General features: G+C 41.1%; 1 protein-coding gene across 3 annotated transcripts in view; it reads left to right on the forward strand.

Annotated features, from left to right (window-relative positions):
- TECR (trans-2,3-enoyl-CoA reductase) overlaps positions 1-15,166 on the forward strand; it is a 62,200-nt gene that overhangs the window by 33,101 nt on the left and 13,933 nt on the right. For all 3 annotated transcript variants that reach the window (XM_077470104.1, XM_077470102.1, XM_077470103.1), the window contains 2 exons: positions 2,432-2,476; positions 4,600-4,703. In XM_077470104.1, coding sequence (XP_077326230.1) covers positions 2,432-2,476; positions 4,600-4,703 — 149 coding nt within the window. The remainder of the gene's footprint in view (positions 1-2,431; positions 2,477-4,599; positions 4,704-15,166) is intronic.

Here is a 15,166-nt window from a genome sequence, read left to right on the forward strand (position 1 = left end):
GCAGCTCCGAGGGCTAGAATCCCAGTATGTGATGGGCTTATTATGGTTGCCATCACAATGAGCGGCAGAAGGGCAACCTAAGATGTTTCCTGCGCTGCTAAATGAGCTTACTGCACATGCGCCCGAACGGGCAGTGCATGCTGGATATTCAGCAGCACCGTAACCCCCGAAGTTTATGCTTGTGGGCTTTTTTTTTTTTTTTTTTTTGCGATATAAATGGAAAAAGAGCGAAAATTTTGAAAAAAAAAGATATTTTCTTCTTTTTGTTATAAGAAAAATCGAATAAACTAAATTTTAGTCATACATTGAGGGCAAAATTTATTCAGCCACATGTCTTTAGTAAAAAAAATGTCAATAAGCGTATATTTTTTGGTTTGCGCAAAAGTTATAGCGTCTACAAACTAGAGTACATTTTCTGGAATTTACACAGCTTTTAATTTATGACTGCCTATCTCATTTCTTGAGGTGCTAAAATGGCAGGGCAGTACAAATCCCCCCCAAATGACCCCATTTTGGAAAGTAGACACCCCAAGGAAATTGCTGATGGGTATGTTGAGCCCATTGAATATTTATTTTTTTTGTCCTAAGGGATTGAATAATGACAAAAAAAATAAAAAATTTTTTTTACAAAAAGTTGTCACTAAATGATATATTGCTCACACATGCCATGGTTATATGTGGAATTGCACCCCAAAATATATTCCGCTACTTCTCCCGAGTATGGGGATACCACATCCCCATACCAAGCTTCTCATTGGCCAGGAGCGATCCAGAGGGGGTGGCCGAAAACCAACGGCCATCCCCTCATCACGGAGCGCTCCTGGACCGAATCGGACCGCCGTAACCAGCGGGAGGGGGTCCGATCGGACCCCCCACCCGCTGGAAGGCAATCACCTAGATGTACGTGATTGTGCCTGCCTGTGCCATTGTGCTGACGTACATTGGCAATACGGCGGTCCTTAAGTGGTTAATTAACTGGAAAAAACATAAGAGAAAACATTCTTTTTTTTTTTTTATTTTTTTTTTTTATTACATACTTGTTAAGGGCTGTTGCTATAGGGCAGTGATGGCGAACCTTGGCACCCCAGATGTTTTGGCACTACATTTCCCATGATGCTCTGGCACTCTGCAGTATATTTGAGCATCATGGCAAATGTAGTTCCAAAACGTCTGGGGTGCCAAGGTTCGCCATCACTACTATAGGGTCTCTTGCAATCTGCCCCCTTCCTCGCCAGGGCGCCTCACGTCACTTCCCTCGGCGCCTGTATTCGCTAGTGCTCCTGGGAGATGTGTGTCATCATTTCCCAGAAGTCACTGGGCAGCTCCGAGGGCTAGAATCCCAGTATGTGATGGGCTTATTATGGTTGCCATCACAATGAGCGGCAGAAGGGCAACCTAAGATGTTTCCTGCGCTGCTAAATGAGCTTACTGCACATGCGCCCGAACGGGCAGTGCATGCTGGATATTCAGCAGCACCGTAACCCCCGAAGTTTATGCTTGTGGGCTTCATATGCCCACAAGCAACACGGAGCCGCGCAAGACAGGGAAATGTAAGATTCGTTTAAAAAATAAAAATATTGCGGCGCCATTATTAAGAATATTGATTTCGGCATTGCATTAAGATCATCTTCACAGATGCCTTTAGAATTTTATTTTTAATTATTCGTTATAAGGCATTTTACAAGGTAAAAAACTAATTGGAATTGGTTGTATAAAAATAAAAAAAGGACAAAATGTCACTATTTAAAAAGGCCTATGGATTCAGAGTAATGGACACTGTCGTTTACCTGGCATGCGATCCACTCTCTAGGCCGGAAGTGAAGCAAGGGAGAGTCAGCTTTACGCGTTTCGTCACCTATGTGCGACATTATCAAAAGTAGAATCTGCAGTTTAAGGCTACTTTCACAGTGCTCCGTTGCAAAAATGCATATGCACTTTTGTCGTGCTTTTCAGTGCCTTTTTCACCTGTGAAAAAAGGACGTGTGACTCGAAACTGCATCAAAAACGCAGCAGCTGGTGCGTTTTTGATGCTTTGGCTCAATTTTGCCACGTTTTCCATTAATTTCAATGGGGAGGTGCATTTTTTGGTGCTTTGTTTTTACCACGCCAACCCTGCACCAAAAATGCCTTTTAAATATGTAAAGAGCCCTGCAACTGACCAGCATGAAAGGGCGCACAGGATTTAATGGTCATGCATTTTTCTTCCGCATTTTTTATGCTAAGACGGAAGAACTGATCAGTATGAAAACAGCCTAATCAGTAGAGCTACTGGGATGAGTAGTTACACTTTTCCAATATTACTGAACAAGTCCAGTTAAGTGCGACTAACCACAATTAGTTTTACAGTTTCCGTATGCCCGCTCTCAGCGTGATATATAAACTGCATTTGTGGAAAAAAAACTGTGCTAAAAATGTGTTTTGTTTTTTATAGATCCTGAGTGGTATCCAGCCAGGCAGTCATTACGTTTGGACCCGAGTAAGTATCTTTCTATGCTTGCAGCAGATGCTGTAAATATTGCCAAGGGGTTGTTTTAATTTTCTGTTAAATAGGAGAGAATCAGGGCACTTTTATATAGTGCAATTTCGAAATAAATATGTGATGTGTTCCATGGTGGATTTGATTAAAATCATGATTTAACCACTTCCGTACCAGGCCTATTCTGCTGGCACTCCTCTCCTACATGTAAAAATTATAATTTTTTTTTTTGCTAGTAAATTACTCAGAACCCCCAAAAATGATATGTTTTTTTTTTTTTAGCAGACACCTTAGGGAATAAAATGGCAGTTGTTGCAACTTTTACACCGAGCAGCAGTTTTTCAAACGCTTTAAAAAAAAAAAAAAAAACTGTTTAATGAATTAAAAAATAACAAAACAGTAAAGTTAGCACAATTATTATTTTTTGGATAATGTGGAAGATTAAGTTATGCCGAATAAATAGATACCCAACATGTCGCGTTTTAAAATTGGGAATGGAATGGCGCCAAACTTCGGTACTTCAGAATCTCCATAGATGGCGCTTTAATTTTTTTTTTTTTTTTTTTTTTTTTTTTTTTTACAGGTATGGGGATGGACACTTAAAATTTTTATTTTCTATTGCTTATTTTGCTTTATTTTTACACTCTCTCTTTAAAAAAAAAAAAAAAGATCACTATTATTCCTATTACAAGCAATGTAAACATCCCTTTATAATAGGAGTGGCATCTCTCGTCCAGGCTGGAAAGCATGAGATAATGAGATTGTTCTTACAGGCCCCTCCCATCGCCTGTAAGAACGATGACCATTCTTACAGTGCACAGAATCGCCGGCTGAAAGAGAGGATATCTGAATGATGCCTGTAGATGTAGATATTCCCACTGAAAGTCAAGGATGACATATGACGTCCTAGGGCGGGAAGTGGTTAAATCACTAGTAAAATGGCTTGATTTAAATCATAATTGCTGGGGATGCAATATATCCTCTCCCGAGCACAAGCGCACTTGGATCGCTTTCAGAGGAGCAGCATTGCCTCCTGTATTTATGAGCCCTTAGGTGCATTCGGCAGCAGCACTCTTAGGGCTTGCTCACACGTAAAGTGAATGAATGGGTCATGCTTGGCAAGTGCTACACCCGCCAATCATGACAAAGCGTATAACTCCTGCTGTGCCTGTAACATGTGTACTCCCCTGCCTACTGCAGCTAAAGGAGGTGCGGTTGGGGCAGGGGTGATAAAAACATGTCTTAACTATGGGGGTTTACTCCCCCCCTCCCTCCCCCAAACTGCCAATTGTAAATGAGCTCTACTGTTCGCAGCCCCTTAAGGCTGCTTTCACACTGATGTTCTGCAGTTTACCTGCACTATGGGTGCAGCGCAGTCCATCTGCATCAGTGTAAAAAGCAGCCCTATACTATTCTGCCCAGTGTATTGCTTTACACTGACCTGAAGATTTCTTCTGTTCTGCTGCTGGCACCACTCTTTAGACAGCCAGGATAAGAGGTGGAGTGCAGTTGGTATCACTCCGCATGGGACAGAAGCCGGGCACTACAGAGGAGGCATCAGCTTATTCTTGCTCTCTATTGCAGCTTTAACTTTACAAGTAATCCCTCTGCATTGCACTCTGATGCTCTGCAATGGTGGGTCAGCAAGTCTGGACCGCTATCTACAGGTTGCTGACCCCCGGCCTAGGCTATCTGAACAAAAGTTTTCCTTCCCTCGCAGCCTTCTGGGACACATCACAGGTGCCAGGAGGCTGTGGGGCCATCTCGCAGTGCAGCGTGACTCTTGTCCATGGGTAACAGGCTTGGGGTCAGGTTTCCAAAGACTGGTGAAGAACCTGGCTCAGGTGAGGACAGTGCTGGATCCTCCTGGGTCAGGGGAGTGTCTGTTTCTTAAGTCAGTAGCTGCTGACTTTTCATTTTCTAACATCTGAGTGAAGAACTTCTTTAAGGGAAAACTAGTATGCTTATATTGGTTTTGTGGGGTTATGAGGTCATACTGCTATTAGGTGAATGTGTTTGGCTCATGGTTCCTTGTACACCGGTTTATAGAATATATGTTTTATGAATAGGTTTGGGAATATCTGTATGTGTTAAATGTGTTGTATATAACCTCTATGTGACAGAGGGAAGATCTCTTAAAGATGAGGACATTCTACAAAACCTGCCAGTGGGAACAACAGCGACTCTGTACTTCAGAGACCTGGGAGCACAGATCAGCTGGGTCACTGTGAGTATATATGCACATGCCTTTGTAAATGGTGGACAATACGCTTCTTGCATATTAATATACAGTATACACACTGTAACTTGGCTCGACATGCTGTATATCATACTGAGAATGTCTCTTATGCCTACTGCATACTTGCAGCAAATATATGAAATGGTGTAAACGATTCATGCCTTAATGGTGTCATTAATGATCACTGCTATCACAGAGGAGGCTGGAAAACACTATCCCGGTTGTTGATTGCTGTCTTTGTACATTGACCTTCCCTTCCCTCTATTTTGTAATCAGATGCAAGATGCATGCCACAAAATTTTCTTTAAAGGCTAAGTTCATCATATATATATATATATATATATATATATATATATATATATATATATATATATATATATATATATATATATATATATATATATATATATATATATATATATATATATATATATAATATTTCTTAAATTCCAACTCCCCTATGTGTCAATATACCGTATTGTACTGTGGTTGCAGAAAAAAACTAAAAACTTTTCTTTGATTGCTAGAACAATCCTTACCTTCATGACTTCCTGGTATGTACAGGCATACCCCACTTTTAAGTACAAAATGGGGTTTATTTACTAAAGTTGTAAAGTGCAAAATCTGGCTCACTTCTGCATAGAAACCAATGAGCTTCTAACCTCGGCTTGTTCAATTAAGCTTTGGTAGTTAAACCTGGAAGCTCATTGTTTTCTATGCAGAAGTGAGCCTGATTTTGCACTTTCCTGCTTTAGTAAACCTTAGAGTTATCCCCACTACCTACATGGAATTTACATTTTGTGTGGATTTGCTCCGAGTACTCTGATTTGCCTCCATAGTCCAAAGACATGCTAGTAGGTTGATGGCTCCTGTTTAAAAATGGCGCTAGTATGTGTACATGTGAGTTGGAGACCTTCGATTGTAAACTCCTAAAGGGAAGGGACTGATGTGAATGTACATCAAGTAAAGCGCTGTGTAAATTGTTAGTGCCATGTAAATACCCAGATATAAGTACATTTTACAAAAACAATGACAAATAAATGACATTTTAATGTGAACAAACTAAATGCCATGCAGTTAGGGTTTACTTCTACTGTACCTCCATCTTTGCTCCATGGCATCCATAGTTTGTGTGTGATTTCTAAAACCTTGAAACCTCACATATGCACATATACTGCACATGGAGAGAATGGAGGGCAATCTGCTGGCATAGGCACACACATAGCTGCACAGTTATACTGGTCCTGGCACAGCCAGTCAAACTAACAAGAACAGGATACCAGCTGCTCTTATGGTGCCAAGTGTGCCTCAATCAGCAAACATCAAAGTCGAGGCCAAATGTCCTCTTCAGTGTAGTACATACCAAAGTACAAGTGTCTGCAAAGTGGGGGGGGGGGGTGCTGCTCGTGTTCAGCAAAATGTCAGCTCTTGATTTCCAATAGTGTGGATCTGCCGCCTTATTTTAGTGACCCTTTTAATACTCACAGCTTGTTAAAGTGTACTTTTGGGTATGACCCTGAAACTGACTTTGCATGTCACGTCTAACTTTCTGTGGAGGATGGCAATATTTTCTGATGCTCAAAAGGCAGTTGGCTCCTGTAGACTCGCCAAAACAAAGTTCCTGAATCCTGTGTTTTGTATTGACCATTTGCTGCAATAGGTGGCTTAACTAACTAGTAATGTGGCACATTAGCATGTGGGCAGCAGCCAGCCCAAAAGCTTGTCACAATTTTACATGTCAAAGTATTTTTTTTTTTTTACGGGCGCTTAAGGAGCTCTAGAAGACCTATAAAATGATTTATGCCCGCATACTCAGAGAGAGGGTGCTGAGGTGTCCAACTTTTTAACGATATGACTGACCTAGTATGCAGCCAGTGATTCTTACTTGTTGAAGGTCATGACTTACTTAGCAGTGAAGCTGCCTTGTGCTGGTATATAGGATCTACACGAGCAAAAACGGTGTTCTGCCTTGCTGGTCAAAGTATATCGGAGAGAGAAAGAACATCTATAGAGAATATATGAGTTAAAACTGTAGTAAACCACTGCAATACAAAAATAAAGATTTTCCCCTGCAAAACAATAGCATAATGTGCTAGTATTCATCACATATTAGCTTATTATTATTATTATTATTATTATGATTATTATTATAATACACAATATATATAGCGCCAGCAGTTTATGCAGCGCTTTATAAAATACTTACCTTTAAAACGAAGCTCTCCAGCAGCGAACAGTCACCGCTGAGAGGGCTTCCATCTTCCGCCGGGCTTCCTTCCAGGTTCGCGGACTCGGGCTGTGTGAGTGCCTGAGCCGCGATGACACCACTATCATGCATGCCTCTGGGAGCCCTCGGTTACGGCAAGGTGTTCTGAAAGTCTGGCGTCTGGCACGGTATCCCAGACCTTCAGAGAGCATGTGCCAGTGACGTCACAGACTGCATCCAGGGTAAATATCTTGCACGTTTTAGGAGATATTTTACCTACAGGTAAGCCTAAAGCTAGCCATACACCTATAGATTATTTGCAGATTTTCTATGGTTAGATGGAATAAGTGGGAGATTCCTCCATCCACAGTTTAGCGAACATGGAGAAATCTGTTGCACTTTTTCCATCTAAGCATAGAAAATCTGCATTCTATTCGACTTTTTAAATAATGAATATGACTCTATTGTCGGCCATTATCTTCACCTTTAGAGCAAGAAAAGCTCAAGAAAAATGCATCCCTTTTAAGTTCTAATGAAATTAAAGTGAATGTAAACCCACTCTCTTCCTTTCAAAACTACTGCAATATTGGATATCTATAAGGATGTACATGCCTCCTGCATGTATACTTATCTGTTAAATGCCTCCCCTCTGTCTGCTATGAGACCTGAAACTGCAGATTTTGTGGGTGGGTCTGTTTTCCAGGGCTCAGTGGGTGGAGTTGTGATGTCAGTAGACTCCCCCCCCTCTACACTCCCCTTAACAACATGCATTTTCTCCTGTGTATTTCTTACACTGAACTTCTGCTATGATCTCTAGCATCCAGTGAAAACCCTGAAAAGTCCACAAATGACTTCAGCATGCCAAATCATGCTGAGTTGTGGAACAGCCAATCCTTGTACAGCAGCAGAAGAAAGGAGTGGGAGGGAATTCAAAAATAATGCATGTCTCTTAGGCTAGTACACGAGATATGCAAGTCACCTGTCACTCACAGCAAGGGGGAGGATTTGACAGTTTTTTTTTTTTTTCTGTTTGTCAAGATTTATCTCACTGAACAATAAAAGAGGATTCCTCAGAGCTGGATTAACTCTTTGTGGGCTGAAATTATAGGAAATGTTATACTGTACATTATGACATCCACTTTAAATGTCTTCACACTTGTCCCTGGCCCTAACGTTGTGGTGTTAAAAAATCTTGCTTGCTGCATTTTTTGGTCAGTTAAACGCACCTCCTGGTTGAAAGGCATTGAAAACACAGCAAGAACACATACATAAAGCACCCTTGTTCCCTTTTTTTTTTTTTTTATGCGGTTTTTAAATCACATGGCCTATGAAAAACACACCAGCACATTAAAATCACGGCAAAATTGCATGCATTTTTGGCACCATTTTCGCCACCTCTTTCTTTATTAGTAGAATGCCAGAAATGCCATTCTTGGCTGCTGACGTTTCGGAGCATCTCCTAGTCAAGATTTGTCATCCCACAAGCCGTAATGAAGATGGGGATCCTCAGGATAGCCAAGGTGACACAATCCATGCTCATGCTAAGCTTACCAAAAAGCATGTGACCCACTAATAAGATTGCTCCACGTACGGATTCTTCACAATGGTGACATCAGCATCACAAATTTTGTAATCCTCACAGAAGAAATCAAACCAGCACAGGAATGGTAATCCCAATCTCCACCGTAATTTACACAGACTCCCAGTATGTTTTGTTTTATCCCACCATCATTAGGGTATTCATACTGGACATGAAATAAAAGAATCCTCTAAATAGTGCATTGCCATAAAACAAAGTGCTTTATTTAGTTAAAAATTACACTCGCATGTCAACTAATAAAACAAGCATATAAGCGAGCATGTAAACCCCAAGGTAAACTTCCTCCAATATGGATATATACAGTGCAAGTAAAAATGATTATAATGATGGTGAATCATTAAAAAAAAAATGAACACAATAATAAGAGAACTATTAAACAGTTCATATAAATGAGTCCATAAACTTTGTGATGACAAATAGTGATGATCAGTCACCAAAAAAAAACAAAAGGAATCACTGCTGTGAAATACTTCTGCCACCAAATGTGACATAAGGAGGCTTACCGGAACATATGGACCCTATTCGGCTTATACCAAATGGGTCAAACAGGCAGTGGTGGTGTCTCAACACCTAGGTATAGACGGTTTGCAAGAATCTTCTCCAATGGATCTTCTGATGTTAGGAGGACCACCGGAGCCAGTGTAATATGGTGTGTAGACCTATAGGGCCCTTCAGAGTCAAAACTGAAATCTTCTCTTTAGTATTCCATTACGACATAGATCCAAGGAGAAAGGATAGAAGACTGATCCTGCCCCGGCTCTCCGCTCCTCACTCTAACTCACTGACAGCTTCTGCCGGTTCTGCTGCTTTCAATACCCAAAATGGCCGGCAATCGGCTGCGTATGCATGGTAGCGTGTGTTCCGCCAGCACACACACACACACACACACACACACACACACACACACACACACACACGTTACCACTATTTAGAGCGTTCTTTTATTTCATGTCTGGGATTAATACCCTAATGATGGAGGGCTAAATCAAAACCTTCTGGAGTCTGTGTAAATTACGGAGGAGTTTGGGATTACCATTTCTGTGATGGTGCTGGTTTGAATTCTTCCGTGAGGACCATTACTACATTTGCGATGCTGGTGTCGCCGTTGTAAGGGACGCGTACATGGATTACTCTTATTAGGGGTCACATGCATTCCGGAAAGCTTGGCTTGAGAGTGGATGGTGTCACCTTGGCTATCATGACAATCCCCGTCTTCATCATGGCTTGTGGGACTACAAATCTTGACTCAACTGTGTTTCTTAGGATTTTCAGCTGTTTATTTAATTTTAGTCACAATTTCTTTAATATTATGCACTGTAATATTGATTATTTAATCATAGTAACAAATTATTAGAGCGCTGCACTGTTGGTGTACAGCTGCTGTTTACTCAACCCTTTACCATTAGCGCAGGTTTAGCACGTTTTTACTGTTACCTGGTCTTACCCGGACTGAAGCTGTGGTTTTAGGCACTGTACATGCTTTCTGCTGCCAATGACGTGAGTTTGAGGCTGCTCCATTTGTAGATGTCATGCTGGTGTTACAGTACCTTGAAAAAGTATTTATACCCCTTAACATTTTCCATATTTTGTCATGATACAACCAAAAACGTAAATGTATATTATTGGGATTTTGTGATAGACTAACACAAAGTGGCACATACTTGAGAAGTGGAAGGAAAAAGATAAATGGTTTTCACAATCTTTTACAAATAAATATGTGAAAAGTGTGGCATGCATTTGTATTCAGCCCCCTTTACTCCGATACTAAAATAGAGTGGAACCAATTGCCTTCAGAAGTCACCTAATTGGTGAATAAAGTCCACCTCTGTGTATTTTAAACTCCGTATAAATATAGCTGTTCTGTGAAGCCCTCAGAGGTCTGTAGGAGAACCTTAGTGAACAGACAGCATCGCAAAGGCCAAGGAGCACACCAGGGATAAAGTTGTGGAGAAGTTTTGAAGCAGGGTTAGGTTATAAAAATATATCCCAAGCTTTGAACGTCTCATTGAGCACTGTTCAATCCATCACCCGAAAATGAAGAGTATGGCACAATTGCAAACCTACCAAGACATGTCTGTCCACCTAAACTGAAAGCCGGGCAAGGAGAGCATTATTCAGAGAAGCATCCCAAGAGGCCCATGGTAACTCTGGAGGAGCTGCAGAGATCAACAGCTCGCGTGGGAGAATCTGTCCAGAGGACAACTATTAGTTCTGCACTCCACAAATCTGACCTTTATGGAAGAGTGGCTAAAAGAAAGCCATAAGAGGTCCCATTTGAAACCTGCAAGAAGCCATGTGGGGGACACAGCAAACATGTGGAAGAAGGTGCTCTGGTCAGATGAGACCAAAATTGAACTTTTTGGCCTAAAAGCAAAACGCTAGGCGTGGCGGAAAACTAACACTGCACATCACCCTGAACACACCATTCCCACCGTGAAACATGGTGGTGGCAACATCATGTTGTGGAGATAATTTTCTTGAGCATCAACAGGGAAGCTGTTCAGAGTTGATGGAAAGATGGTTGGAGCCAAATACAGGGCAATCTTAGAAGTAAACCGGTTAAAGTCTGCAAAAGACTTGGGACTGGGGTGGGGGTTTCAGCTTCCAGCAGGATAACGACCCTAAACATACAGCCAGAGCTACAATAGAGTTGGTTAGATCAAAGCATAGTCATGTTTACGTGTTAGAATGGCCCAGTCAAAGTCCAGACCTAAATCCCAATGGAGAATCGTGTGTCAAGACTTGAAAATTGCTGTTCACAGACGCTCTTCATCCAATCTGACAGAGCTTAAACTATTTTGCAAAGAAGAATGGGTAAAAACGTCACTCTTTAGTAGAGACATCCCCAAAAGACTTGCACGCCACACTTTTCACATATTTATTTGTAAAAAATCTTGAAAGCAATTTATAATTTTTCTTCCAATTCACAATTATGTGCCACTTTGTGTTGGTCTATCACATAAAACCTCAATAAAATACATTTACATTTTTTGGTTGTAACGTGAAAAAAATGTGAAAAATTTCAAGGGGTATGAATTCTTTTCCAAGGCACTGTCTGTGCCGGGTTTATACCGCCAAGCAGTGGAAGAGGCAGCACCTGCTGAGTGTGCAGAGAAAAGATGCGGAGTTAAGGGGTCGGATAACTTGAGTTCCTTTTTGACATATTTTTTTTGTCATTGATCTCCAGTCTTTAATGTCTAATCACTTTGCTTGGCGTCCTGCCTGCTATGTGATTTGTAGCTGTTTGGAACAGACCGATCAGAAACATACATGGAATTCTGGGAGCTTCTGCCTCAGCAAACCTGGTGCCGAGTGTTCCCATCATGTTAGACATGTTAAGGGTTGTTTATGAAAACTGCAACTGAGTAAAAATAGCTGCACCATCTTCGATTTTCAAAATTCGAACACATCCAGCTACGTTTGGGATTTTGAAAGAATTTAAATATTTAAATCAGAATTAGAATTTGAAGTGTTTTTTAGGAAGCTTTTTTTAATTTTTTTTCTTCTTCTTTTTTTTTTTTTTTTAAAGTTTGTAAAGTTTGACAGTTGTTACCCCAGAACTGGTAATGAAGGAAAATCTTCAACGAGAACTTAAAAAACTGACATGCATACTGGCTTTCTCTTCCTTTACTAAATAATACTGTTTTTTTTCCATGACGGTTAAAGCAGAACTAAACAAAAAATCTGTTGGCATGCCCAGCATGTCGGGAATGTAACTGCCACATTGGTTGTGCTCTTAACTGAACTGTGAAATCATCAAATGTTCAGCACCATTGCAGTTTTACATCACACACGGGCTAAGATGGCTGCTACCTTGGCTGAAAAAGATAGGAGGGTTTAGTTCTGCTTTAAAGTGATTGTAATCCCTAAAGGTAAGGTTTTTCACCTTAATGCATTCAATGTATTAAGGTAAAAAACATTCTGTGCTGCAGCTTCCCCCCCACACCCCCCTTTTTCTTACTTCAGCCCACCCGATCCATTAATGCATGTGTGCAGCTGCTCTAGCCGCTGTCTCTCTCCCCACTGGAGAGATTGATAGCAGCAGGACCCATTGTCTTTCAAGTCCTGATTAGAAATTAGCCTGCCTATGTTACGTCCCTTTTTACCATATTGGTACAATTGTAACATTTAAAGAGGAGCTCCACCCACTTTTACAACTTGGCCTTAAAATAAAGACCACCCCTCCACCCCTTGTTTTTGGATAACTATTTTATTTATTTTTTTCTTTCTTACCTTTTAAGAAATACATAGTTTACTTCCGTCCTAGCTCGGCCACGGCACAGTGTGTCGTTTTTTTCTCTTCTGCAGCAAGCCCTCCTCCCTCTCCCCTGCTGCCTTCTGGGACCTGTGTGTCCCAGAAGATGATGGGGCCATTCAGAAAGCACCACGCAACTTGTGCAGTAGGAAACCGGCTGTGAATCCTGAAAGATCCGCTGACGGTTTCCCTTAGTTACAATGGCGGCACCTGCACTCGATCTGATGGACGGATCGGCCTTGGGGCACAGGTAAGTGTCCTTATTAAAAGTTAGCAGCTGCAGCTCAGACTTTTTTGAGGGTGGAACTCCGCTTTAATATGATACCTACATTTGCATGTATAAAAAACTTCAGTTGTGTGATAAACAGAACAGTTAATTTGAAAGATGCGGAGTGTATATCTTTGTGTCTGTTCCCTACTGCAGTAGTTAAAGTGGTTGTAAACCCTTACAAACCACTTTGACCTACAGGTAAGCCTAGATTAAGGCTTACCTGTAGGTCCAAGAAATGTCTCCCAAACCTATATGGTTTAGGACATATTTGCCCGAAGACAGGCACCGCTGTCTACGGCGCACTGAGCGGGGCATCGTTGATGACGGCAATGCCGCGAGTCTCGGCTCCCGTGCGCATGCGCTGGAGTGACGTCATCGCTGCTCCGGCGAATCACAGCGCCGGAGCAGCGAGACCCACCAAGAAGATGGACGCTCAGAACTACAGAGGACAGCGGTGACTTCGCTGGCTCCTGTGTCAGGTAAGTGACACATAATGTACTACTATGCGATGCATAGTAGTCCATTATGCTTTGCCTTTACAGGGAATGAAAGAGGAAGTAAACTCATCAGGGTTTACTTCCTCTTTAATAATAATAATATTTTGGAACCACTAATCAATATGAGGCTAGGCGTTGCCTATTTATCAAATTTCCAGAACACTTGTAGCTTCCAGGCTTGCAATGCCTCATGGGAAATGTAGTTGCTATAGATTGCCCACTCCTGTACCTATTTACAAGAGGAGCGGGAAAAAGTGGGTCTTTTTAGGATGCAATCTATCATTTTTATCATGAACTCATTCAACTATTATCTACTATTGGTCACCAATGTTCATCGGTCATCTCCATTATGTTTTTTTTTTTTTTTTTTTTTTTTTTCTTTTCCCTAATAGTCCCTACCAATATATTACTATGATTACTATATGCATTTATCTGACCTATGTTTTCAATCTGTACTATTTTTGGCTGGAATGTTATTATACAAATAAACATTTGTTTTTATGTACTTGTTTTTTGTTATATATACGGTTATTTACTTATATACTATACTTACCATTGGTTGCATATAAAGTCCCACTTTTTCCCCTTCTTCTTGTAATGCTTAACAGGGATGGAGGCCTACTACCATATGGTCTCATATCTCAACTTCCCCCATTGTCCTGTACCAAGTTTTGGCTTGTCACAGCTTACTTGAGAGTGAAGGCCTCTCAGCTACATGACTACGTGTTTATAGCACGTGCTGTGTCCCCACTCCATAGTATGCATAACAAGTCAGTGACAGTCTTGTAGAAAGGAGAATATGTAAACACCTGCAGGTTGTCCGTTATTTGATGCTGTTATGTACACTTGCCAAAGAGGGGACAACTCCTGTTAACAGCTCGAGGTTGGGAAATGAACCGGAGCAGCAACCGTCAATTCACCTCTGACCCTTGGCTCCAAAGAGTTGGGCATAAAGTAAGGGCTGGTGTCGGTGGGCATTGGTTTTTCTGCATTTGGAACACGTGTCAAATGCAGGTCATCAAAATCCATGACATGACAGTTAAGAGGCTGTGTATGAATTGTTTACTGCTGCATTTCTTCGGATGCTGTTTTTCCTATTGAAGTGTGTTTTAAATAGCCGGCAAAGCCTGTCATATGCAGCCTTTTATTTTTGAATGCTGTGTTAGCCATTCTAATGGATGCATTTGATTTTAAATCACAAATGCAGCCCTCTATAAGAACATCCGTCAACCTGAGCCCTAAGTAAAGCCAAGTAATGAAGCTAATAAAAAATCCTTTGTATAATTAAATATTCAAATAAGTTTACTCATAACTGATTCTCTTTAAAGCAGAAGTACACTGCATCTGAGCATCAAAAATATTATTTAAATCATTTCTAATATTCAAAGCAGTCACCCATCCATCTCCATGCTTTATTTTGCTGAGAAATTACTTTGAACCCCCCCGCATTTCTGGCCATGCCCAGCTTGAACAAGGGCCGATGATTCGTTTAGCATTTACTTCCTGGAATCCATCCGCCCTTAGCTCAGGCATGCAGGCAGGAAGGTTTGCTTAGCTTGAAAAACTCCTCCTAAAGACTCCTGGCATGTATGACATAATTTGCCTAGATCTGGAAACCAGGA

This window comes from Lithobates pipiens, unplaced genomic scaffold, assembly GCF_037356315.1.
Source record: "Lithobates pipiens isolate NorthernLeopardFrog02 unplaced genomic scaffold, aLitPip1_a1.2 Scaffold_8, whole genome shotgun sequence".
Classification (NCBI taxonomy): Eukaryota; Metazoa; Chordata; class Amphibia; order Anura; family Ranidae; genus Lithobates; species Lithobates pipiens.